Raw genomic sequence first — 27002 nt, 5'->3', positions numbered from 1 at the left:
TCATCTGAAGAAAGCAACTGCAGGGAAGGGGGCCAGCGTTCTTGGGGAACCTTGCTTTTCCTGCTCTGGCCATCTGCAAATTTTGGTGGTAAGAGGAATATATGGAAAGGCTGACAATATGCAAGGAAAGTCATAGCTAAGAGGGAGAGAAGCCAGCAGCACCGTTAGCAACCTTACAGGGCTAAAGACTAAACTGTGGGCCGGGCACGGTGGCTCACGCCTATAATCCCAGCACTTTGGGAGGCCGAGGCGGGCGGATCACTTGAGGTCAGGAGTTCAAGACCAGCCTGGCCAAGATGGTGAAACCCCATCTCTACTGAAAATACAAAATTTAGCCAGGCATAGTGGCAGGCGCCTGTAGTCACAGCTACATGGGAGGCTAAGGCAGAATTGCTCGAACCCAGGAGGTGGAGGCTGCAGTGCGGTGAGACTGCACCACTGTACTCCAGCCTGGGCAACAGAGCAAGACTCCATCTCAAAAAAAAAAAAAAACTAAACTGTGATTTGAGGCAGCTGAGGCACTAAGAGCCCAGGAAGAAACGACAATAATGAAAAAGCAAACAAATGAGACCAGCATTTCGTGGCATTTCCCTTATAGGCAATTATTTACTCAAAAATACAGGAACAGTATGTATTTGCTTTACTGCAGATATGCAAACAAAAAATTTAAATAATCTTAGTTACTATCTACATGCAGATGCTTCCAATCTTAATCTCCAGTCATGACCACTGATCCTTTTTTGGTTCCTTTAATTCAATTGATATATCTCTAAGTGAATATCTTGTCAACACTGACAATCAAGACTAAGATGTATTTATTCTATTCCAGATTCTACTCTAAAAGTCACCAGGAAAAATTCAGCTCCACTGGTCCTGGCTCTAAGTCTACTAGCAAAATCTTCCAGAGAAGTGGAAAAGCCATCAGCCAATGTGTTAGACTATTATTTCCATGACCTTACACCTATCAAAAAGGCACTAATTGTTACTAGGCTTATAGAATTCTAAAAAAGTTGGAAATCATTTTCCATTATAAAAGAAATTCTTCCGAATCACACAAAACACTCTGACACTTCTCCAGTTCCCCTTTGAGTGTTCTGCAAATGTGCTGGTGTGAAGGAAAAAATTCAATGTTGCACATGTTTAAAAATATAATGAAGACACAGACATTATCGAATACAATTGATAACAATAACCTTCCCTTTGAACGGTCCCTAAACATCCACACTCACATGTTCTTTAAATACACACCACTTTTCTCCAGGCTTCCTAACTTGGTAAATCCAGGTACCTTCCCAGGTCATTCAGAGAATTCGGAGCCTCATGTGACATCACCTTTCCCCAGCCCAGGAGCACAAAACCAATCAGCTGTCAAACTCATTTCTACGTCTCAAGGCATCTCATGTTATTCCCTCCTTTCCACACATATTCAGACCCTCTTCATACTTCTTACACTGACACAGACAACCTCACTTGGAGGCTAACTGGTCTCCTTATCTTTAATCCCAAAATACACCTATCTACAACACAGATCCAAAACCTCGCAACTCCTTTCTCAAAATCCTGCAAGGCCCTGGCAATTGCATTCAGAATAAAACCACCTTTTCATCCTTTCTTCCTTTAAGAGCACATTAGTAAGAGTATAAATCCCAGTTTTACCACTTATTAGGTTTACTTCATCTGTAACCTCTCATTTGTAAAAAAAAAAAAAAAAAAAAAAAAAAAAAAAAGATTCATAGTAGTATCTTCTCAATAAAGCTGTTCTAAGGAAATAGTTAATACTAATAAAGCACTGAGAACAATGCCTAGCACATAGAAAATGCTCAAAAAAGAGTATTGTTATCCAAACTCTATCCTGCCGCACCCTACTTGTACTTTTATAAGTATTTATTCTACAGATTTATTGAGTCCTTAACTAATGATTAGGAGATGAAGATACAAATATCCACTAAAAAATGTTCCACATTATCTGGCCTTCCTGCCTGTGCCTGTGTGATTTCCTCCTTGCCCTGAATGTTCCTTTCTACCTACAGATATCCTACTCATCCCCAAGGTCCAAACCAAGACTGACAGCCTCAGAGATGAGGCTTTGATTTTGCCATGTCCTCGCATTGGATGTTATCTTCCCATCAGTCAATCAACGATGGTACTCTCTTTTCCTCATTCGTAAGTCATGAGTCTTTCTTAAATTCTAATTTCTTATGCAGACAGTACATCAACTCCACACAATTGTGAGATCCCTAGATGGAAAAGAATGTATCATTTCCATCTCTCCAGCACCTTCAAAAAGTATCACACACATCACGAGGGAGGTCAATGTATGTTAACTGAATCACTCCTGTTTGAAAACATTTATTCTCCAAGTACTAACTAAAATTAAGTTAACCATGGAAAGAACTAATATTTGACCAAACTTCTTTAAAAAAATGTTAACTTTCTGACAACACCTTGTCCATTTCTTACCTCATCCAATGATCCAAGGAGTTTACTAAGAGGCTTTGGAGTACTAACGCCGTCAAGTGGAGTACTGGGCCGAGGCATTGTGTTGGACATCGTCAGAGAAGGAGCTGGCAGTCCAGGAATAAAAACCTTTCCCACCTTTAAGCAATAAAAACATGCGGAAAAAAAATATTGCTTTTAATGCATCATATCCTTAAATAAAATGTTAAGGAACGTAAACATATATTTCTTTTGATATTTCTAAGTTTATGCTCACCAAACACAACAAAGAAACAATTCAAATGTCAATAATCTATCCAATTCCACCATCCAACTGCAAATATTTTGGTATAATTTTGGGTTTTTGTTTTTGTTTTTTTTTGAGACAAGATCTCACTCTTTCACCCTGGCTGGAGTACAGTGGCATGATCTCAGCTCACTGCAGCCTCAACCTACCAGGCTCAAGTGATCCTCCCCCCTCAGCCTCCAGAGTAGCTGGAACTACAGGCACATGTCACTACACTTGGTTAATTTTGTATTTTTTGGTAGAGACAGGGTTTCACCATGTTATGCAGGCTGGTCTTGAACTTCTGGGCTGAAGCGATCTGCCCACCTAGGTCTCCCACAACTTGGTATAATTTCTCTTGGTTGGATTCCTTCTCTTCATTACTGAAGACTTTTTTTTGCAGGCAAGGAGAGGAATGTTAATATAGTCAACACATTCTATAAAAATCTGTACACTATGCACTCTTCTACCTTTTGGTCATAAAGACAGTAAGAACACTAAGCTTTCAGAGACTATAGGCAACAATCTTAGAAGTCTCAAATCTTGAGAGAAAGAGCACCAATTATCCCCCAGGGGCTTAGAAAATAAGGTCAGATAATGCTCAAGAAATTAAATCCAACCTATTCAAATTGCTCTCCAGCACACAATCTGCCTTCAATAATAAACTCTCAATTATTTCTTCCTCAAAAATACTCTATATAAATTAGAATAAATTCTTTGATCTTAAAAAAAATGAGTCGGCAGGGCACGATGGCTCATGCCTGTAATCCCAGCACTTTGGGAGGCTGAGGTAGATGGATCGCCTGAGGTCAGGAGTCCAAGACCAGCCTGGCCAACATGGTGAAATCCCATCTCTACTAAAAATACAAAAATTAGCTGGGCGTGGTGGCATACACCTGTAGTCCCAGCTACTTGGGAGGCTGAGGCACGAGAACTGCTTCAACCCAGGAGGCGGAGGTTGCAGTGAGACGAGACTGTGCCATTGCACTCCAGCCTGGGCAACAAGAGCGAAACTCCGTCTCAAAAAAAAAAAAAGAATGAGTTGACAATTCATGCTAACCAGTCCTTATTTTGGCTATCTGTAGGGTACTTAGGAAAAACAGAAATTCACATCTGTACAGGCTGAAAACGTGATAAAACTAAAAAGGAGATGCTCAGAACTAAAATGAGATCTTAACAATATATATATTCATGTTACTACACTACTCAAAAGCTAACAAAATAATAGGAGTTGCACCAATAAAATCCTTAGGCTTAAAAAACAAAAATAACAGTGAGAACTAGTTATGCATAATTTTTTAAAAGCTACCTCAAACCTCTAATTTATGAGAAGATGGGATAAGCACATACCATGCTATTTCCCTCATTAATCATCAAAAAGAAAAAAAAAACTGAATAAAATTTATAATGCAACTAACAGAAGATTCTGAAAAAGTAAAGAAAAGAAGACCAACTGGCTAGTAACCTGAGACCCAGGAATGACCTAATGATGAATTCCCTAGGTTTTTGGTTTTTTTGACTCCTTACATAACCACGCCTCAGGCTTTCAAAGTGTCTGCAACACAGACATTCCAATGTTCACAGACAAAACAGGCCCTAAGAAACTCTTACTCTTTCCAGCCAAAGTGTTGGGAAAAGAGTGTCCAATCAGGACAGAAACTTTTCACTATACCTGCCCTACTCTTTGCAAACACCAAGAAAAAAGTCATGGCCCTCCCTTCCTCCTCACCAGGAGGCACAGTGAAAATTTTGAATGTCCCTCATCTATTTGAGGAAGTCCCCTTCTATTTCTAGTTTGCTGAGAATTTTTTTTATCACAGATATTTGATTTCATCAAATGATATCTCTGCATCTATTTAGATCCCTGGTCAGCAAACTATGTTCCATGACCAAATCTGGCTTGTATCCTGTTTTTGTACAGTCTGTGAGCTAAGAATAGGTTTTACGTACTTAAATGGTTAAGGAAAAAAAAAAAAAAAAAAAAAAAGACAAATATGTAACAGAGACTGCGTGTGGCCCATAGAGGCTAAGATACTTGTCTGAACTCCTACATAAAAAGTTTGCCAGGCTGGGTGCGATGGCCCATGTCTGTAATATCCCAGCACTTTGGGAGGCTGAGGTGGGAGGACTGCATGAGTCACAAGGTCATGGGTGCAGTAAGCTGTGATCTGACCACTGCACTCCAGCGTGAGTGACAGAGCGAGACACTGTATCAAAAAAAAAGAAAAGAAATTGCCAAGGATGGAGAGGACATGAACAACATTATCAACCAAATGGAATGAACTGACATTTATAAAATATTCAAGGGTGCCTTCTTGGTGATTTGGCCCTTTAACTAAAGTCTCTCTTTGTTCCTGGTCATTTTTTTTTCCCACTTTATAGTGACTCCAGCTATCTTTTGATTATTGTTTGCATAATATATCTTTTTTCCATCCTTTAACTTACCTATGTCATTATATTTGAAGAAAGCTTCTTATAACCAACATATAGTTGGGCTGTATTTTCTAATCCCTTCTGCTAGTCTCTGTTATTTGTGTTAGACCATTGTATTTAATTAGTGGCCTAGTGGGATTTAAATCTGCCATTTAATATTTGTTTTCTGTATATTCCCACTTTCTTTGCTCATCCAGAAGAAGCAACTCTTCAAGTTTGATCATAAGATTCTGGCAATTCTGTTCAAGTATGGCAATTCTGTTCAGGTTTAATCATAAGATTGTGGCAGTTTAGTCACATTTTAAGGCTCTACTTCTAATTCCAATTATCTTGCTATTTCCACCACATCTGCAGTGACTTCCTCCACTGAAGTTTTGAGCCCCTCAAAGTCATCCATGAGGGTGGGAACCAACTTCTTCCAAATTCCTGTTTATGTTGATATTTTGTCCTCCTCCCATGAATCATGAAGATTCTTAATGGCATCTAGAAAGGTGAATCCTTTCCAGAAGGTTGTTTTTTTTTGTTTTTTGTTTTTTTTTTGAGACGGAGTCTCGCTCTGTCACCCAGCCTGGAGTGGTGCGATCTTGGCTCACCGCAAGCTCCGCCTACTGGGTTCACGCCATTCTCCTACCTCAGCCTCGCCGAGTAGCTGGGACTATATATAGGCTCCCACCACTATCCCCGGCTAATTTTTTGTATTTTCAGTAGAGACAGGGTTTCACTGTTAGCCAGGATGGTCTCAATTTCCTGACCTTGTGATCCGCCTCCCTCGGCCTCCCAAAGTGCTGGGATTACAGGCGTGAGCCACTGAACCCGGCTCAGAAGGTTTTCAATGGACTTTGCCAGATCCCTTAAAGGAATCACTATCTATGGCAGTTCTAGTTAAATAATGTATTTCATAGTAAGACTTGAAAGTCAAAATTACTCCTTCACAGGCTGCAGAACAGATGTGTCAGCAGGCATGAAAACAACATTCATCTCCTGTACATCTCCCTTAGAGATCTTAGATGACCAGATGCACTATCAATGCGCGGTAATATTTTGAAAGGAATCTTTTTTCTGAGCAATAGTCTCAATAGTGGGCTTAACATATTCAGTAAACCATGCTATAAACAGTCGTGCCATCCAGTCTTTGTTGCTCCATTTATAGAGCCCAGGCAGAGCAGACTTGGCCTAATTCTTAAGGGCCCTAAGATTTTTGGAATGGTACATGAGCACTGGCTTCAACTTAAAGTCACCAGCTGCATTAGCCCCTAACAAGAGGGTAAGACTGTCCTTTGAAGCCAGGGACTAACTTCTCTCAGGTTATGAAAGTCCTAGATGGCATCTTCTTCCAAAAGAAAGCTGTTGCATCCACACTGAAAATCTGTTTAGTGTAGCCACCTGCGTCAATTATCTTAGCAGCTTCTACATCAGCACATGCTGCTTCACCTTGCACTTCTGTGTTATGGGGAGGGCTTTTTTCCTTAAACCTCAAGAATCAATCTCTGTTAGCTTACAACTTTTCGTCTGCATCTTCTTCACCTTTCTCGGCCATCACAGAATTGAAGAGAGTTAGGGTCTTGCTGTAGATTCAACTTCAGCATAAGGGAATGTTACGGTTTGTTTGATCTTCTGTCCAGACACTAAAACTTTCTTCATATCGGTGAAAAGGCTGCTTCGCTTTATCAGTTGCCATGTTCACTGAAATAGCGCTTTTAATTTCCTTCAAGAGCTTCTCTTTTGCATGAACAAGTTGGCTCTCATTCACAAGTGGTCTGGCTCTCAACCTATCTCAGCTTTCAACATGCCTTCCTCACTAAGCTTAATCATTTCTAGTTTTTTTATTTAAAGTGAGAAACTTGTGATTCTTCCCTTCATTTGAAAACTTAAGAGGCCATTACAAGGTTACCAACTAGTCTAATTTCTTTTTTTTTTTTTTTTTTTTTTTTTTTTGAGACAGAGTCTGGCTCTGTCGCCCAGGCTGGAGTGCAGTGGCACGATCTCAGCTCACTGCAACCTCCGCCTCCCGGGTTCAGGTCATTCTCTTGCCTCAGCCTCCCAAGTAGCTGGGACTACAGGCACCCGTCACCACGCCCAGCTAAGTTTTTGTATTTTTTAATAGAGACGGTGTTTCACCGTGTTAGCCAGGATGGTCTCAATCTCCTGACCTCGTGATCCACCCGCCTCGGCCTCCCAAAGTGCTGGGATTACAGGCGTGAGCCTCCGCACCCGGCCAATTAGTCTAATTGCAATATTGTTTTGTCTCAGGATATAGGGAGACAGGAGGAGAGGGACAGAGACAGGAAAGGGGTCAAATGATCAGGCAGACCACACAAAACATTTATCAATTAAGTTCCTCATCTTATATGGGTACAGTTCATGGTGCCCCAAAACAATTCCAATAGTAACATCAAAGACCATTGATCACAGATCATCATAACAGATAAGCTAATAACAAAAAGGTTTGAAATATTGCAAGAATTATCAAAATATGAAACAGAGACACAAAATGAGCACATGCTGCTGGAAAACTGGGACCAACAGACTTGTTCAACACAAAGTTGCCACAAACCTTCATTCTGTAAAAACAATATGCAGTATCTGTGAAGTACAATAAAACAAAGCACAAAACGAGGTACGATGGAACACTATTAAATATATACATAACACTGAATGAGTAAACAACACTACGCATCAACAGACAAATCTAAAACAAATATAATGTTGAGCAAAATAAGTACATCAGAGGAGAATACACAGTATCTTTTCTATATAAAAATTCAAAAACAAGGAAAACTAAATAATGCATCTTTTAGTGATACATACATAACTGTAAAAACTAGTAATATGAACAACTGATTTATCACAAAATCAGGATTCTTCTATCTCGAGGGCAGGGGAAGATGGGACGCAATCAGAAAAGAACATAATAAAAATAAGGATACTGGCAATATTCTATTTCTCAACCAGCATACTGGGTATATGAATATTCACTTCATTACTATTCAAATTGCATGTGTGTATTTAAATTTCATAATTTAAATTTGTAAAATGTACATTCTCTGTGTATATTTCACAAATGTTAAAAAATACAGCCAACATATACATTTAATATAATGAAACTTTACCAGAACTTTAGTACTTACCAAAGGTACCCATGCTTCAATTTCAAAACTAGTTTAACTTTAAAAAAAAAAAGTTTCCCATCTGTGACAGGTTTAGAGTGCCAACGCATTTAATAGCAGTGAGCCATAACCCTCCAAATTAGGATCCACCTGAATGGGAAGCTGCACTGAGAATTATTAACAAAAATCTTCTGCCAAATTGTGCAGGCAGGAATACAACAAATTTAAAATATCAATCTAAAGTAACATTCAAAATATTCATAGAGGCCGGGCGCGGTGGCTCACGCCTGTAATTCCAGCACTTTGGGAGGCCGAGGCAGGCAGATCACGAGGTCAGGAGATCAAGACCATCCTGGCTAACACGGTGAAACCCTGTCTCTACTAAAAAATACAAAAAATTAGCCGGGTGTTGTGGCGGGCCCCTGTAGTCCCAGCTACTCGGGAGGCTGAGGCAGGAGAATGGCGTGAACCCGGGAGGCGGAGCCTGCAGTGAGCTGAGATGACGCCATCGCACTGCAGCCTGGGCGGACTCCGTCTCAAAAAAAAAAAAAAAAAATATTCATAGAGGCAGTCTGAAGTCCTACTAAATGCATGGAGTGCTATTTTTGGCTTACCCGAACCACTCCTGTGTATAGCACCAGGTTTCCACTGCCTTCCAAGACCAGCATGGTGTCTATTTTCTAAAAAAAAAAAAAAAAAAGACAAAAAATTTATTTCCCAATCTGAGCAAATTAACAGATTTTTTGACTGAAAAAATCTGAGGCATAATAATTTTCAACTTCTCAAATGTGCCTACATTACCTCCACTGGTGCTGCATCCTTTGCTGGTATGTTGGTCACTGAACCAAAGATGAGCTGGGTTTTATCATTACTCTCTTGAAACTTTACACAGCTAAATAATGAAATAAAAAAGAAACTTGATACATGCAACAACCTGTATGAGTATTAAAAGTATTATGCTGAACAGAAAAAGACAATCTCAAAAGTTTATATACTGTATGAGCCCATTTATGTAACATTCACAAATGTCAAATTATCAACATAGAGAATTAGTGGTTGCCAGGGTCGGTGGGTAATGGCGTATGTGACTATAAGGAGTTAACGTAAGAGAGACAAAGATGTTTTGTATCTTGATGGTGGTGGTATTTACACACATCTACACGTGAAAAAACTGCATAGAACCATATATACACATAAATGAGCACAGTCAAATTGATGAAATTTGAAATAAAGTGTGTAGATCATCTACTTCCTGGTTATGATAATGTATTATATAGTTATATAAGAGGTTACCTATGAGGGAAAAAGAATGCAAGGTATACAGGACTTGTTTACTATTTTGTAACTTGCTGTGATCTATCATATTTCAAAATATGAAGGTAAATAAATGGGCAAAAGATCTGAATAGATATTTTACCTAAGAAGATAAATGAATGGCTAATAACTTTATGAGATGATCAACATCAGAATGCATTAGAGAAAAGCAAATGAAAGCCACTCCACAACCACTAGAAAATGGCTACAATCAAAGAGTGTGATGCTATCCAATCCTGTCAAGGATAAAGAGATATCAACCTTCATATTTTGCTGGTGGGAATATAAAATGATACAGGCTATTTGGAAAACAGTTTGGTGATTTCTTAAAAAGTTAAACATGAATTTACCATTCAACCCAACAACCCAACCCTAGGTATTTACTCAAGAAAAATAAAATCACGTATGTCCACATTTTTGCTCAAGACTTTTGCTCATCTGTTCATACTATCATAATTCTCAGTAGTCAAGAGGTGGAAATAAACCAAAAGTCCATCAACTGATGAACAGATAAACAAAACATGGTAGATCTATACAATGGACTATTACATAGCAATAGGTATGAAATAATGGTACATGTGGCCGGGCGCAGTGGCTCAAGCCTGTAACCCCAGCACTTTGGGAGGCCGAGACGGGCGGATCACGAGGTCAGGAGATCGAGACCATCCTGGCTAACACGGTGAAACCCCGTCTCTACTCAAAATACAAAAAACTAGCCGGGTGAGGTGGCGGGCGCCTGTACTCCCAGCTACTCGGGAGGCTGAGGCAGGAGAATGGCGTAAACCCAGGAGGTGGAGCTTGCAGTGAGCTGAGATCCGGCCACTGCACTCCAGCCTGGGCGACAGAGCGAGACTCCGTCTCAAAAAAAAAAAAAAAAACAAAAACAAAATGGTACATGTTACTAAATGGTGGATCCTAAAAACATCATGCTAAGTGAAAGCTAAACACAAAAAGCTACATACACTGTGTGTACATACATTATATATATATATAAATGTCCAGAAAAAACTAATCTATAAAGGCAGAAGCCTCGCATGGTTTCCTGACGCTGGAAATGCGAACAAGACTGACTGCAAACAAGCACAAGGAAAATCTTTGTATGGTGATATAAATCTTGTAAAATTGGGGTTGTGGTGATGGTTGTGTAACACTGTAATTTACTAAAAATCATTTATTTGTACAGTTAAAACATGTTAATTTTATGACATGTAAATTATTTCTAAATAAAACTACTTAGCCAAAAAAAAGGAAAGAAAAGAAAAAGAAAAAGGAGTGCTGAGTTATTTACACAGAAACAATGGGAAACACATACACTTACCGTAACTGGAGCTGGGACTCCACTAAAAAGCACAGGAACTTTTGTCCACATAGGTCAGATGTAATAAACACTTTTGAGGCTTGTGAATTTTTCTCTCTATAATAGATACATTAATAAAGTAACTGTCAGCACTGGTCCAAGAATCTACCACAGTAACTAACTACTAGAAGTCTTTGAGGCCAGGCGTGGTGGCTCATGCCTGTAACCCCAGCACTTTGGGAGGCCGAGGCGGGGGGATCACAAGGTCGGGAGATCCAGACTGTACTGGCTAACACGGTGAAACCCTGTCTCTACTAAAAATACAAAATAAATTAGCAAGGCATGGTGGCGGGCGCCTGTGGTCCCAGCTACTCTAGAGACTGAGGCAGGAGAATGGTGTGAACCCACGAGGCAGGGCTTGCAGTGAGCCGAGATCACGCCACTGCACTTCAGCCTGGGCGACAGAGCAAGACTCCATCTCAAAAAAAAAAAAAAAAAAAAAAAAAAAAAAAAGTCTTTGAAAATATTCTGCAAGAAATCTAAAAACTACTTAGGTCAAGCAATAATCTTGAAGACACAAACATTTCTAAGAATTAAACTTCATGATCTTTTCAGTTCTTTGATTATGTTCTAATCGTGTTCTAAGATCCTTTCAGTTCTTTGACTATGAGCTCATTAGACAGCTTTGTTGGGGAAATCTACAATAAATTTAACAATTACTGATGAACTTTTAAATTACATGCAATGTAAGCTAGCTACCTGTAAAGTAATGCAAACTAAGCTACTACTTGTAAAGTAATGCATGCAAACTTGAATTCCTATCCCTCAAAGGGTCAGATCTTTCATAATGCTATTTCTCCTATCTACCCCTCTCTCCTTCTCAGATTAGGCCTCATTCACATCTCTTTTTGAAATCATGTCTCTAATTCCCAAACCTTTCCTTCTAAAGTGCTATAGAAGGCCAGGTGTGGTGGCTCACACCTGTAATCCCAGCACTTTGGGAGGCCAAGGTGGGTGGATCACCTGAGGTCAGGAGTCCGAGACCAGTCTGACCAACATGGAGAAACCCCGTCTCTACTAAAAATATAAAATTAGCCAGGCGTGGTGGCACGTGCCTGTAATCCCAGCTACTCAGGAGGCTGAGGCAGAAGAATCACTTGAACCTGGGAGGGTTGTGTTGAGCCGAGATCGTGCCATTGCGCTCCAGCCTGGGCAACAAGAGTGAAACTCCGTCTCAAAAAATAAACAAATAAAGTGCTACAGAAGACCCATAAATCTAATAAATAAGAATCTATAATATATTCAACTTACAAATAAGTTTAAAGAAAAACGATTTTTAATTGTAGGATACTTTTATTTTATATATGAGAAACAAACCAGAGACTACTTCAACATTGTATCCACATCTTTACTTTCTTCAGACTACCTATCCCCCATTCCATTCTCTCTAAGAGGATGCATTTGCCTTATATTTCAGATAAAACGAGGCTCTAAGCTTTGAGCTCAACCTCCTGCCTTACATATCTGATCAACCTTCACTTCTTTATCCCAAGCCTAATCTCACCACTTGTGCACCTTTCTGGTTACTTGTTCCATCAATTATTTCCTCTCATCTGCATTTTCAGTGCTTTCCCTTGAGTATAGTCCATTTGCCTACTATTTCACATTAAAAGTCTTAAAATATAAAATGGACTCAACATTAGAGTATATAAAAGACCTTGTCAATTTGACTGGATATAAAACTTGTATTGTGGTCAAGTAAGAAAATATTGGGGGTCGGGGGCACAGTGGCTCACACCTGTAATCCCATTACTTTGGGAGGCAGAGGCAAGCAGATTGCTTGAGCCCAGGAGTTTGAGACCAGCCTGGGCATCACGGCAAAATCCCTTCTCTACAAAAATTACAAAAAATTAGTTTGGCATGGTGGTGTGTGCCTATAGTCCCAGCTACCTGGGAGGCTGAGGTGGGGGAATCACCTGAGCCCAGAAGGCCAAGGCTGCAGTGAGCTGTGATTGAGGCACTGCACTCCAGCCTAAGCGACAGAGTGAGACCTTGTCTCAAAAAAAGAGAAAAAGAAAATACTGGGGCAACATGTCATGAAAACTAATTCTATTATAGTTCAGCAAAAACAAAACTCTCCTTGACCGAGACTCCCTCTAATTTTGTATCTTCAATCCCACTCAGAGGCAAACTCCTTAAAATAGTCTGTATGCCTATGTTCATTTTCTCAGTCCCCATTTACTTTTTCTACCCCACTTTCCCCCGCCATCCTCCCAGCTTAAAATGCTCTGGCCAAGGTCACCAAGGAACCCACTGCCACCCAGGCACCTCCTCTCTGGGCTCAACTCTCAGGGCCACACTTCACCAGCACCTGGCAGTACTGGCATCTCCGTATTCTTGAAATGCTCTCTCTTTTATGTGTTCTGTATTTCCTGCTCCTTCTCCCATCTGACCTCTTTTGCTTTGTCTCTCTGTGCCAGTTTTGTCTCTTTCCATTCCCCAAATCTTAAGTTTCCAGGACTTCAGTTCCTAGCCCTCTTCTAATTCTACACCACTGGATTTTAACTATTTGGAGGCCACAAATCCCTTTGAGAATCTAAGGAATGTTAAAACCCTCTCCTTGGGAAAAGGTCTATATACTACATGTACACACAATTATTGAATACAATAATTCTTCAATTCTAGTCCAATTCTCTTACCTCAATCACCACTTATGAGCTGACAATTCCACATTTATTGTTCTGCTCTTTCTCAAACTTCCAACACACTTATAAAGTGCCTTCTTACCGCTGTCATCAAATAGACCAGAGGCCTAAAGGACAATCAGTAATCTCTCAAGCCTCCTTTTTTTTTTTCCCCCAGACTGTCTCACTCTGTCGCCCAAGCTGGAGTGCAGTGGTATGATCTTGGCTCACTGCAACCTCCAACTCCCGGGTTCAAATGATTCTCTCACCTCAAACTCCAGAGTAGCTAGGACTACAGATGCACGCCATCACACCTAATTTTTGTATTTGTAGTAGACATGTGGTTTCACCACGTTGGCCAGGTTGGTCTTGAACTCCTGAGCTCAAGTGATCCATCCGCCTCAGCCTCCCAAAGTGAGTGATTACAGGTGTGGGCCACTGCACCTAGGAAGCCTCCTCTTCATTAGCCTTTTCCCTCCCTCTGCACAAACCAGAGTGGGAGTACTTATAATTCCCTAAACACACCACGCATTCACCAGCACTTTTGTTCTGATCTCAGCTGCCATCTGTGGCCTTTCCCAACTTACCTGCCTAGAAATACGTATTCATCTTTCAAAGCCCTACCAGCAAAAGTAGTCCCTCCGGTGTCACCATCCTTCAGCCTCTTTTGAGGACAGGGACAGTGAGTTATTAGATTGTTAACTAGCATATACATTGGCATATAAATTAACACATAAATTATTAAAGAGAATATAAAAGAAGAAAGGTCACCTAGAACAGAGATCTAAGCTATGTTTCCCAAAAAGTAAAGCTGGCACTCAACTAATATGAACACAAAACTTAGGAAACATGCTTAAAAACCCACATTTCCTCATTGATAGAAATTGTTTCTCCCTAGAACAAAAAACACCTGAAATCTGAGAGATTATTACTATAAAGGAAGAAATATCAGATGACAAAATAATATTTTTATGATGACCATTTTTTTTTTTGAAATAGAGTCTCACTCTGTCACCCAGGCTGCAGTGCAGTGGCACGATCTCAGCTCACTGCAACCTCTACCTCCTTGGTTCAAGCAATTCTGTCTCGGCCACCTGAGTAGCTGGGATTACGAGTGTACACCACTACATCCAGCTAATTTTTGTATTTTTAGTAGAGACAGGGCTTCACAATGTTGGCCAGGCTGGCCTCAAACTCCTAGGCTCAAGTGATCCACCTGCTTCAGCCTCCCAAAGTGCTAGGATTACAGGCATGAGCCACTGTGTCCAGCCTATGATCACTTTAATATCATTAATATCCTCTGTTGAAACTGAGGTGGCCTTAATACATATCTCTATATATTTTTACATATATTAATAACTGATCATGGCTGGGCGCGGTGGCTCACACCTGTAATCCCAGCACTTTGGGAGGTCGAGGCGGGTGGATCACGAGGTCAGGAGATCGAGACCATCCTGGCTAACACGGTGAAACTCCGTCTCTACTAAAAATACAAAAAAAAAAAAAAAAATTAGCCGGGTATGGCGGCGGCACCTGTAGCCCCAGCTACTCCGGAGGCTTAAGCAGGAGAATGGCATGAACCTGAGAGGCGGAGCTTGCAGTGAGCCTAGATCGCCCCACTGGACTCCAGCCTGGGCAACAGAGCAAGACTCCGTCTCAAAAAAAAAAAAAAAAAAAAACTGATCATATTAAAAGGAAACTTTAAACAAAATGCCATATATTTCCCAAGACTTTTAGCAAGATTTTTCTTTGAATACAATAATATATACAACGAACCTTATATTAGTCATCGTTTCTGTCCACAAATGGTCAATACACAGTTCAGGAACAATTGGCTCAGTTTCTGGTGCAAGAAAGGAGCCATTAGAATTACTGTTTGGAGAATGAGAAATACTGTGTCTCTTTGGAGACTGATTATGGCTTGAAATGTTGAACCTTTGCACCCCTGAAAAAGAGTGCACTCCTAAGGCAGGAGAATGAGCACGACTGCAAAATAAACAGAGGAGAGTACATCACAGTTAGTAGGGCAGGCTTATATGACACACTCCAATGACACTTCCCAAAATTCCACAGATAGAAGAGCATTCATGGCATAATCCAGGTCAGAAATTAAAATTTTTCAAAAAGGAGTAGCTATTTAAATGGTTTATGTCAATGTGCTTTACTATATTCCAAAGATTTAGAATTCTTATTAGAACTCATCTTTTAAAACTAAAAACTTAGATCATCTTCTTTTTCAGAAAATGAACTGATTATTCAAAAAGCTCTAAACGGCCGGGCGCGGTGGCTCAAGCCTGTAATCCCAGCACTTTGGGAGGCCGAGACGGGCAGATCACGAGGTCAGGAGATCGAGACCATCCTGGCTAACACGGTGAAACCCCATCTCTATTAAGAAATACAAAAAACTAGCCGGGCGAGGTGGCGGGTGCCTGTAGTCCCAGCTACTCGGGAGGCTGAGGCCGGAGAATGGCGTAAACCCGGGAGGCGGAGCTTGCAGTGAGCTGAGATCCGGCCACTGCACTCCAGCCTGGGTGACAGAGCGAGACTCCGTCTCAAAAAAAAAAAAAAAAAAAACAAAAAGCTCTAAACTATGTCCCTGTATAGTCAGACATATATATATCAGCAAAACAATGTCCCTATAGCACCAGACATAGATAGCTGGTGATTTAAATATATATCTATATAGAGGATAGATACATTTAGGTACCAAATAACAAAGAAAAAGAAAAAAGAAAAACGAACATAAATTAAGGCAAAAGTAAAATAGTGCCACAATATTTTGGGAATTAATATTCATCAAACTGTTGCCCACACAGTGGTAGAAACGAGGCAACTAATCTTAGGACGAGCATAGGCAGCTTCAAAATATGACTCAGGAAAGAATGTGGCAGCTTCAAACACGACTCAGGAAAGACACATTCAAAAGAATGTGGCATGGTAAACTTAGCTATCTTAGTAAAAGTGGCTCAGGGCTGGGCACGGTGGCTCACGCCTGTAATCTCAGCACTTTGGGAAGCCGAGGCGGGCGGATCACAAACTCAGGAGATCGAGACCATCCTGGCTAACACACTGAAACCCCGTCTCCACTAAAAATACAAAAATCAAATAGGCCGGGCATGGTGGCCGGCGCCTGTAGTCCCAGCTGGAGGCTGAGGCAGGAGAACGGTGTGAAGCCGGGAGGCGGGGCTTGCAGTGAGCCGAGATCGCGCCACTGCACTCCAGCCTGGGTGACAGAGCGAGACTCCACCTCAAAAGAAAAAAAAAAAAAAAGTGGTTCAATTGGGATAATGGCTATTTCCCCTAAAAAATATCTCCCCTAAATATATTTCCCCTAAAAAAAGCTGTCAACAGAAATTCTAAATCCTTCAAAACAAAAGAGAAAGCTTAAAAAGAAAAACCAGGAAACCCTTCTACCTTAGAGCTGCCATGTTGGAAATAGAAGGTGAGCGAGAATGTAGACTGGGTGATGAGGTTGAGCGACTTTGACTGTGAATGGAGGAGTAATTCTGGAAAGGTGAAGTCACAGGGGAATCTCCTTTGGAGAGGCTTCTGAGATGTGCTGTGAGGGAGCTGCTAGTGGCCACATTCTGTGGGGTTCCCCCCTGTTCAGAGAACTTTAAAACAACATTCTCTTCCTTAAGTCAAAATAAAGAGAAAAAGGAAAAAAAAGACAATAATTAGAATAAAATATCAATTTCCTTGTAAGAATGCAAGCTGAAGTCAGTTACTAAAGATACAGTATTTCTTCTTTCCTAAGAAGCTCAATCTGTTTCTCAAATGAGGCCAGGTGCAGTGGCTTACATCTATAATCCCAGCACTTTGGGAGGGTGAGGCAAGAGGATAGCTTGAGCCAAGGAGTTCAAGACCAGCCTGGGCAACATAACAAGATGCCATTTCTACAAAAAATTAAAAATCAGCTGGGAGTGGTGGTACACACTTGTAGTCCTAGCTACTCAGAAAGCTGAGGCAGGAGGATCACTTGAGCCCAGGAGTTCAAGGCTGCAGTGAACTATAATTGTGTCATTATACTTCAGCCTGGGTGACAGAGTGAGGCCCCATCTCTAAAGATGATGATGTGATGATGATGATGATGATGATGATGATGATGATGATGATAATAAAACAACTATTCACAAGTGGTTTTTCAAAAAAAAAAAAAAGTGAGGGTATGAAGTATTAACTATTCTTTCATATATATATATATATATATATTTTTTTTTTTTTTTTTTTTTTTTGAGATGGAGTCTCGTTCTGTCACCCAGGCTAGAGTGCAGTGGCACGATCTTGGCTCACTGCAACCTCCACCTCCCAGGTTCAAGTGATTCTCCTGCCTCAGCCTCCCGAGTAGATGGGATTACAGGAGCCACCACACCGGGCTAATTTTTTATATTTTTGGTAGAGATGGGGTTTCACCATGTTGGCCGGGCTGGTCTTGAACTCCTGACCTCAAGTGATCAGCTCACCTTGGCCTCCCAAAGTGCTGGCACTACAGGTGTGAGCCAATACACCTGGCCCACCCCTTCCTATTAAGGAGAAGTGACTTGCCTTTCTCCTTACCTCTGATTTGACTCTCCGGAGAGTCCACACAGAATGCACATTTTGAACGGCATCGTAAGTCATTACAATAGAGGGGTCAGTATTGAGGAAAACAATTTTCATTGCATGATCTACAACATATTGCACCCGTGATGAACCAAAAATACCTTAAAAATAAAATAGAAAAATCAGGTGTAGAACAATGGGCTTTACAAGACTGATATTGATGAACAGAGCTCTTAAAATTGTTAAAGAACAACCAAGCCAAAGAGCATAAAATCTATTAATATCTTAAATAATTAACTCTGAATTTTTAATAAATTTACTTTAGGTATCAACTTCCTTAAAATACATTAAAGATGAGAGCATTACAAGTTTCAGCTTCACATACATGCTGTTAAATGTTAAGACTTGTGCTGACTCTCACCATTAAACGAATCAGCCACAGGTAAAAGGTCGATGACTTCTTCAACAACTTACTTATTTATAAATTGCATTCAACTATTCTGTCAAGTTTGACTTCCTTATTGGTTCTGTTCTTCTGTATGAAAGCTGTACTCTATAATTACTATTCAGACAGTGCTGAACTGTACACTGTTGTTTCTGCTTTACTAGTTACACATGCAAAACAAGGTTTTTCCCAGTGAGTTCAGCTTTTAATCTAAAGTACCATGGACTGGTCTCCATATCCTTATTTAACAGGAAATGTTTCCCACTCAGTTAAAATATTGAAATATTTAAAAATGCGATTTTATAATCATAAGAAATACTTTATAAATAAAAATCATGCCACTATATCAAAATATCTACTATTAATACATCAGAGAATTTTTGGTTTTCTTCATACATATATACACACTTTATACATTTTTACAAAATTATAATCACACTGTGTTAAAGTTTGGTATCTTACTTGACATTACAAATAAGCAACTTCTAGTTAACTAAATGTTATTCAAAAATATGATCAATAATGGCTGCACTCCTCTCTCCAGTCCATGCCTCCAAGATGACAAAGAAAAGAAGGAACAATAATTGTGCCAAAAAGGGGCGCAGCCACGTGCAGTCTATTCGTTGCACAAACTGTACCCGACACATGCCCAAGGACAAGGCCATTAAGAAATTCATCAGTCGAGGCTGGGCACGGTGGCTCACGCCTACAATCCCAGCACTTTGGGAGGCTGAGGCAGGCGGATCATGAGGTCAGGAGATCAAGACCATCCTGGCTAACACAGTGAAACCCCATTTCTACTAAAAATAAATTAGTGGGGCATGGTGGCAGGTGCCTGTAGTTCCAGCTACGCAGGAGGCTGAGGCAGGAGAATGGCGTGAACCCGGTAGGTGAAGCTTGCAGTGAGCCAAGATCGCCCACTGCACTCCAGCCTGGGCAACAGAGCGACACTCTGTCTCAAAAAAAAAAAAAAAAAAGAAATTCATCATTCGAAACGTAGTGGAGGCTGCAGTAGTCAGGGACATTTCTGAAGCAAGTGTCTTCAATGCCTATGTGCTTCCCAAGCTGTATGTGAAGCTAAATTACTGTGTGAGATGTGCGATTCACAGAAAAGTAGTCAAGAATCCATCTCGTAAAGCCCACAAGGACCAAACACGCCCACCCTGATTTAGATCTTCCGGTGCTGCCCCACAACCCCCACCAAAGCCCATGTAAGGAGCTGAGTCCTTAAAGACTGAAGACAAGGCCAGGTGCGGCGGCTCATGCCTGTAATCCTAGCACTTTCGGGGGCTGAGGTGGGTGGATTGCCTGAGCTCAGGAGTTCGAGACCAGCCTGGGCAACATAGTGAAACCCCGTCTCTACTAAAACACAAAAAATTAGCCAGGCGTGATGGCATGTGCCTAATCCCAGCTACTAGGGAGGCTGAGACAGGAGAATCACTTGAACCTGGGAGGCAGAGGCTGCAGTGAGCTGAGATCGTGCCATTGCACTCCAGCCTGGGTGACAAAGCAAGACTCCATCACAAAAAAAAAAAAAAGGAAAAAAAAAGACTGAAGACAGACTATTCTCCAGAGAAAAAAGTAAAATGGAAATTGTACTTAAAAAAAAAAAAAAAAAAAAAAAGGCTGCATGCCATTTAATCCCAGGCCCTAGTATGTTTATTCAGGATGTCTGCAATTAGTAAAAATATAAAATTTGAATTTTTTCTGTAAAAGATCAAAGACTAAATAGTTTAGTTTGCTGTCCACGTATTGACTCTATCACACAATCTTTGTTATTTTCTACAACCCTTTAAAAGGTAAAAAGCATTCTTATGTTGGGTGCGGTGGCTCACGATGTAATCCCAGCACTTTGGGAGGCCGAGGCAGGTGGATCACCTGAGGTCAGGAGTTCAAGACCAGCCTGACCAACATGGTGAAACTACGTCTCTACTAAAAATACAAAATTAGCTGAGTGTGGTGGCACATGCCTGTAACCCCAGCTATTTGGCAGGCTGAAGCAAGAGAATCACTTGAACCCGGGAGGCGGAGGTTGCAGTGAGCCAAGATCGTGCCATTGTATTCTGGCCTGGGCGACAAGAGCAAAACTCCATCTCAAAAAAAACCATTCTTAGTTCACAAGCTTTACAAAAACATGCTGCAGGCCAGATTTAGCCCATGGCCTGCAGTTTGCCCAGATATAGTATAGAAGATAAAAAGCAGCTGGTTGGTCACAGTGGCTCACGCCTGTAATCCCAGCACTTTGGGAGGCCAAGGCAGGTGGATCACCTGAAGTCAGGAGTTCGAGACCAGTCTGGCTAACATGATGAAACCCCATCTCTACCAAAAATATAAAACATTAGCCAGGCGTGGTGACATGTGCCTGTAATCCCAGCTACTCGGGAGGCTGAGGCAGGATAATCACTTGAACCCGGGAGGCAGGGGTTACAATGAGCTGAGATCGTGCCACTACACTCCAGCCTGGGTGACAAGAGCAAGATTCCGTCTCGGGGGAGGAAAAAAAAAAAAAAAGATAAAAAGCCCCAGTGAAATTTCAGAGTATGTACTTAGAATAAAGTCCTAAAATAAAAATGTCAAAGAATATAATTTTTTTTCAGCCTTCAAGTCCTCATTGTCCTACGTTTGGCCAAACTTAAAAATTCAGAGATAAGCATGTAGAAATATTTGTAGGAGGCTGAGGCAGGCGGTTCACTTGAGGTCAGGAGTTCAAGATCAGACTGGCCAACATGGCAAAATCATGTCTCTACTAAAAATACAAAAATTAGCCAGCATGGCGGCATATGACTACAGACAGCTACTTAGATGAGGCACAAGAATCCCTTGAACCCGGGAGGCAGAGGTTGCAATGAGCCAAGATCGCACCACTGCACTCCAGGCTGGCAACAGAGCGAGACTCCGTCTCAAAAAAAAAAAAAAAAAAAAAAAAAAATTACACAGCATACATGTAAGGCTCTATTTTTTTTTTCCCCTCAGAAAAAAACTTGAGCCAGGCGCAGTGGCTCACACCTGTAATCCCAACACTTTGGGACGCTGAGACGGGTGGATCGTTTGAGCCTAGCTGGTTGAGACCCGCCTGAGCAACATGGGGAAACCTCATCTCTACCAAACAATACAAAAAAATTAGGTGAGATGAAGCACACCTGTAGTCCCAGCTACTTGGGAAGCTGACATGGGAGGATCTCTTGAACCTGGGAGGCAGAGGTTGCAAGTGAGCCAAGATCGCACCATTGCACTCCAGCCTGGGCCACAGAGCAAGACCCCTCTCAAAAAAAAAAAAAAAAAAAACCCCAAAACAACAACAACAAAAAACTTTACTTCATCCAAGTATCATTTATTTACTTATTAATTATTAAAGAACAAAGTGATCTACAGGTAGGTTAATAAATATATCAGTATTCCTCATTGATTTACATGCCTTATTTTTACTCAAAATAACTGTTGAGCAGTTAATACCATGATACTCAAGAAATTCAAAATAGAAGTTACTTTTGTAAAATGTTTACATTGTATTATTTTTATAAGTCAGTTTTCATATAAGCGCCTTTATAATCTCCCTCACCAAAGTCAAAAAAAAGAGCTTATCTAAAAGAATATAAAAATACACTTACTTCCAGATTTACAAACAAGTGGAGTTATTTCATCTAGTGGGTGCAGCATGCTGAACATAGTGGGTAAAGGTTCTCTAGCAATAAACAAATAATCAATTAATTACCAATACAATATGAATATGTCTGTGCACAAATTTTGCACTTCTCTTGCAAAGAAGTGTCTTCTCCAGATTACACAAGCAACTAGAAACCTACTATCTCAAAAGGCAATCTTCTAAACTTTGTACATACTATTTTTCACATTCTCTTCTATTTCACTCCTAGAAATCTCTCCCCTTAAAATAATTCTATCAATGCACGAACAGAGGGAAATCAATATAGCCCAGGGAATTTCTGCGACATCACACTACAGAACAAATGGAGTAATGTACATAAAGCAGTCTTTTTATATTCCTCTCTTACTGGCAGTGTTTCTTTGGCAGCTGAGAAAGAAATTCATTCTCCCACACCTGCTGATAAAGGAGTGCATTTTTTTAAAAAGCAAGAAAAAAACTACTTCAAGTAAATTAAAAGTCTGCTTTTTTTTTTTTTTTTTTTTTTTTTTTTTTTGAGACAGAGTCTCACTCTGTTGCCCAGGCTAGAGTGCAGGGGCATGATATCGGCTCACTGCAACCTCCACCTCCCAGGTTCAAGCGATTCTCTTGTCTCAGCCTCCCAAGTAGCTGGGATAACAGGCACACACCACCACACCCAGCTAGCTTTTTGGATTTTTAGTAGAGACGGGGTTTCACCATGTTGGCCAGACTGGTCTTGAACTCCTGACCTCAGGTGACCCACCTGCCTCGGCCTCCCAAAGTGCTAGGATTACGGGTGTGAGCCACCGCACCTGGCCAAAAGCCTACACTTTTTAAGGAATGATATTTTTTAGAGTGAAGAGAGGCTTTCTTTCAAAGCAGAAAGAGATTAAAATCTATAAGCAATTTATGTAAGACTTAGCAAGTGTCTACCTCTTGCACCACAACATGACAGGTGCTGTATGTTGCTGCCCTTCGGTGTGCTCACAATTCATAGGACAAGATAAACACACTGCTAATAAACATCTACCATTTATTGCATACTTAATACCTACTAGGCCCTGTGTCAAAGCTTATACACATTTAGCTAGTTTAACTTTGCATAAGTCCTAAGAGGTAAATGATAGTCCTAAGAGGTAAATGATAATATTCCTGTAATACATAAGGAAACTACAGCGAAGAAAGCACTAATGATCTGCTCAAACCAGCACAATGAGAAAATGGCAGAGCTAAGAATTGAATCTTGTTATTTACTTTTTTTTTTTTTTTTTTTTGAGATAGAGTTTCGTTCATCACCCAGCTGGAGTGCAGTGGTGCAATCTTGGCTCACTGCAACCTCCGTCTCCCAGGTTCAAGCAATTCTCCTGTCTCAGCCTCCCAAGTAACTGGGATTACAGGTGCCCGCCACCACGCTTGGCTAATTTTTTTGTATTTTTAGTAGAGACAGGGTTTCACCATGTTGGGCAGGCTGGTCTCGAACTCCTGAACTCAGGTGATCCACCCGCCTCAGCCTCCCAAAGTGGTGGGATTACAGGTGTGTGCCATCGCACCTGGCCAAATCTTTTTTTAAGCCATTTATTTGCATGCTCAATTTTACCACTTGGATTGGAAAAAAGGCTAATTAAGTGCCAAGTGCGTAGAGCTCATGAGTGTACATACAGGTTGAGTATCCCTTATCTGAAATACTTGGGACCAGAAGTGTTTTGGATTATTTGCCTTACATTAACAGTTGAGCAACCCTAATTCTTTTGGGGGTACAAGTAGTTTTTGGTGACACAGAATTATATAGTGGTGGATTCTGATATTTTAGTGCACCCGTCGTCACCTGACTAGTGTATGTTGTACGCAATATGTAGTTTTTTTATCCCACACCTTTTTCCCACCCTCCTCCTTCTGAGTCTCCAAAGTCCATTATAACACTCTGCATACAGCCTTTGCATACTCCTTGCTTAGCTCTCACTTCTAAGTGAGAACATGCAGTTATCTGGTTTTCCATTCCTGGGTGACTTCACTTAGAATCATGGCCTCCAATTCCATCTAACTTGCTGCAAAAGACATTAGTTCATTTCCTCATTATGGCTGATTAGTATTCCATGGTGTATATATACATTTTCTTTTTTTTTTTTTTTTTTTTTTTTTTTTTTTAGACAGTCTTGCTCTGTCGCCCAGGCTGGAGTGCAGTGGCCGGATCTCGGCTTACTGCAAGTTCCACCTCCCGGGTTCACGCCATTCTCCTGCCTCAGCCTCCCGAGTAGCTGGGACTACAGACGCCCGCCACCTCGCCTGGCTAGTTTTTTTGTATTTTTTAGTAGAGATGGGGTTTCACCGTATTAGCCAGGATGGTCTCGATTTCCTGACCTCGTGATCCGCCGTCTCTGCCTCCCAAAGTGCTGGGATTACAGTCTTGAGCCACCGCGCCCGACTATATACATTTTCTTTATTCACTCATTGGTCGATGGGCACTTAGGCTGATTCCCTATCTTTGCAATTGTGAATTGTGTTGCAATAAACATACATGTGCATGTGTCTTTTTCATATAATGACTTTTTTTTCCCTTTGGGTAGATACCCAGTAACGGGACTGCTAGATTGAATGGTAGATCTACTTTTAGTTCATTAAGGAATCTCCATACTGTTTTCCACAGATGTCATATTGATTACATTCCCACCAGCCGTGTATAAGCACTCCCCTTCCACCACATCCATGCCAACATCTATTGTTTTTCTGACTCTTTAATAATGGCCATTCCTGAAAGAGTAAGGTGATATCTCACTGTGGTTTTAATTTGCATTTCTCTAATGATTACTGATGCTGAGCAGTTTCATGTTTGCTGATCATTTGTATATCTTCTTTTGAGAACTGTCTACTCACGTCCTTTACCCACTTTTTGAGTTTTTTTCTTGCTGATCTGAGTTCCTTATATATTCTGGATACTAGTGCTTTGTTGGATGCAGAGTTTGCAAATATTTTCTCCCACTGTGTGAGTTATCTGTCTATTCTGACATTTCTTTTGCTGTGCAGAAGCTTTTTATTTTAATCAGGTCCCATTTATTTATTGTTTTCGTTGCATTTGCTTCTGGTGTTTTAGTCATAAATTCCTTGCCTAGGCCAATGTCCAGAAGAGTTTTTCCAAGGTTATCTTCTAGAATTTTTATGGTTTCAGGGCTTTTAAAGTCTTTGATCCCTCTTGACCTGACTTTTGTATAAGGTGAGAGATAAAAAATCCAGTTTCATTCTTCTAAAAAAGGTGTCAGTTTTCCTAGCATCATTTACTAAACAGGATGATGTCCTTCCCCCAATTTGTTTTTGTATGCTTGTTTGTCAAAGATCAGTTGATTACAAGTATTTGGCTTTATTTCTGGGTTCTCCATTCTGTTCCACTGGTCTATGTGCCTACTTTTATACCAGTACCATGCTGTTTTGGAAATTATAGACTTGTAGTATATGTGATGGCTACATATTTGTTCTTTTTGCTTAGGATTGTTTTGGCTATTTGGGCTCTTTTGGTTCCATATGAATTTTAGAATTGTTTTTTCTAATTCTATGAAAAATGATCTTATTTTGATGAGAATTACGGTGAAATCTATAGATTGCTTTTGGCAATATGGTCATTTTCACAATATTATTCTTCAAATCCATGATCATGGGATGTGTTACCGTTTGTTTGTGTCATCTATGATTTCTTTCAGCAGTGTGTTGTAGTTCTCCTTATAGAGATCATTCACCTCCTTGGTTAAGTATATTTACAGGTTTTTTGTTTTTGGTTTTTTTGCAGTTCTTGTAAAAGGGACTGAATTTTTGGCCAGGCGCAGTGGCTCATGCCTATAATCCCAGCACTTTGGGAGGCCAAGGCGGGCGGATCACCTGAGGTTGGGAGTTCAAGACCAGCATGACTAACATGGAGAAACCCCGTCTCTACTAAAAATACAAAAAATTAGCCAGGCGTGGTGGTTCATGCCTGTAATCCCGGTTACTCAGGAGGCTGAAGCAGCAGAATCGCTTGAACCTGGGAGGCGGAGGTTGTGGTGAGCCGAGATCACGCCATTGTACTCCAGACTTGGCAACAACAGCAAAACTCCGTCTCAAAAAAAAAAAAAAAAAAAAAAAAAGGAGACTTGAGTTCTTGATTTGATTTTCAGCTTTGTCACTGTTGGTGTATAGCAATGCTACTGATTTGTGTACATTGATTTTGTAATCTGAGACTTTACTGAATTTATTTATCAAATCTAGGAGTCTTTTGGAGGAGTCTATAGGGTTTTCTAGGTATATAATCATATCACCAGCAAATAGTGATAGTATGACTTTCTCTTTTCAAATCTAGATGTCCTTTATTTCTTTCTCTTGCCTGATTGCTCTGGCCAGAACTTCCAGTACCATGCTGAACAGAAGTGGTGAAAGTAGGCATCTTTCTCTTCTTCCAGTTCTCAGGGGGAATGCTTTCAACTTTTCCCCATTCAGTATGATGTTGGCTGTGGGTTTGTCGTACATGACTTTTATTAATTTGTAGTAAGTCCCTTCTATGCCTAGTTTGTTTTTATCATCAAGGGATGCTGAACTTTATCCAATGCTTTTTTCTGCATCTATTGAGATGATCACATGGTTTTTAATTCTGTTTATGTGAAGTGTCACATTTATTGACTTGTGTATCCCTACATCCCTGAGACGAAACCCACTTGATCACGATGTATTATCTTTTTGATGAGAGCAACCCTAATTTGAGAATCCAAAACCTGAAATGCTCCAATAAGCATTTCCTTTGAGTGTCATGCTGGAGCTCAACAAGTTGCAGATTTTGGAGAATTTCAGATTTTTGGATCAGGGATACTCAACTTGTAC

At 40.5% G+C, this 27002-nt stretch overlaps 1 protein-coding gene across 3 annotated transcripts in view; it reads right to left on the bottom strand.

Moving 5' to 3' along the window:
- The window catches only part of ANAPC1 (anaphase promoting complex subunit 1), a 118391-nt gene that overhangs the window by 79152 nt on the left and 12237 nt on the right, over positions 1-27002 (bottom strand). For all 3 annotated transcript variants that reach the window (XM_050752989.1, XM_050752990.1, XM_050752991.1), the window contains 8 exons: positions 22153-22226; positions 18115-18260; positions 16972-17192; positions 15334-15543; positions 10895-10990; positions 9064-9154; positions 8877-8942; positions 2461-2595 (listed from right to left, as the gene is read on the bottom strand). In XM_050752989.1, the coding sequence (XP_050608946.1) occupies positions 2461-2595; positions 8877-8942; positions 9064-9154; positions 10895-10990; positions 15334-15543; positions 16972-17192; positions 18115-18260; positions 22153-22226 (1039 nt within the window). The remainder of the gene's footprint in view (positions 1-2460; positions 2596-8876; positions 8943-9063; positions 9155-10894; positions 10991-15333; positions 15544-16971; positions 17193-18114; positions 18261-22152; positions 22227-27002) is intronic.

The sequence above is a fragment of the Macaca thibetana genome, chromosome 13 (assembly GCF_024542745.1).
Source record: "Macaca thibetana thibetana isolate TM-01 chromosome 13, ASM2454274v1, whole genome shotgun sequence".
Taxonomy (NCBI): Eukaryota; Metazoa; Chordata; class Mammalia; order Primates; family Cercopithecidae; genus Macaca; species Macaca thibetana.
The sequence above is the reverse complement of the archived record's forward strand: the minus strand, read 5'-3'. Positions and strand labels throughout refer to the sequence as shown.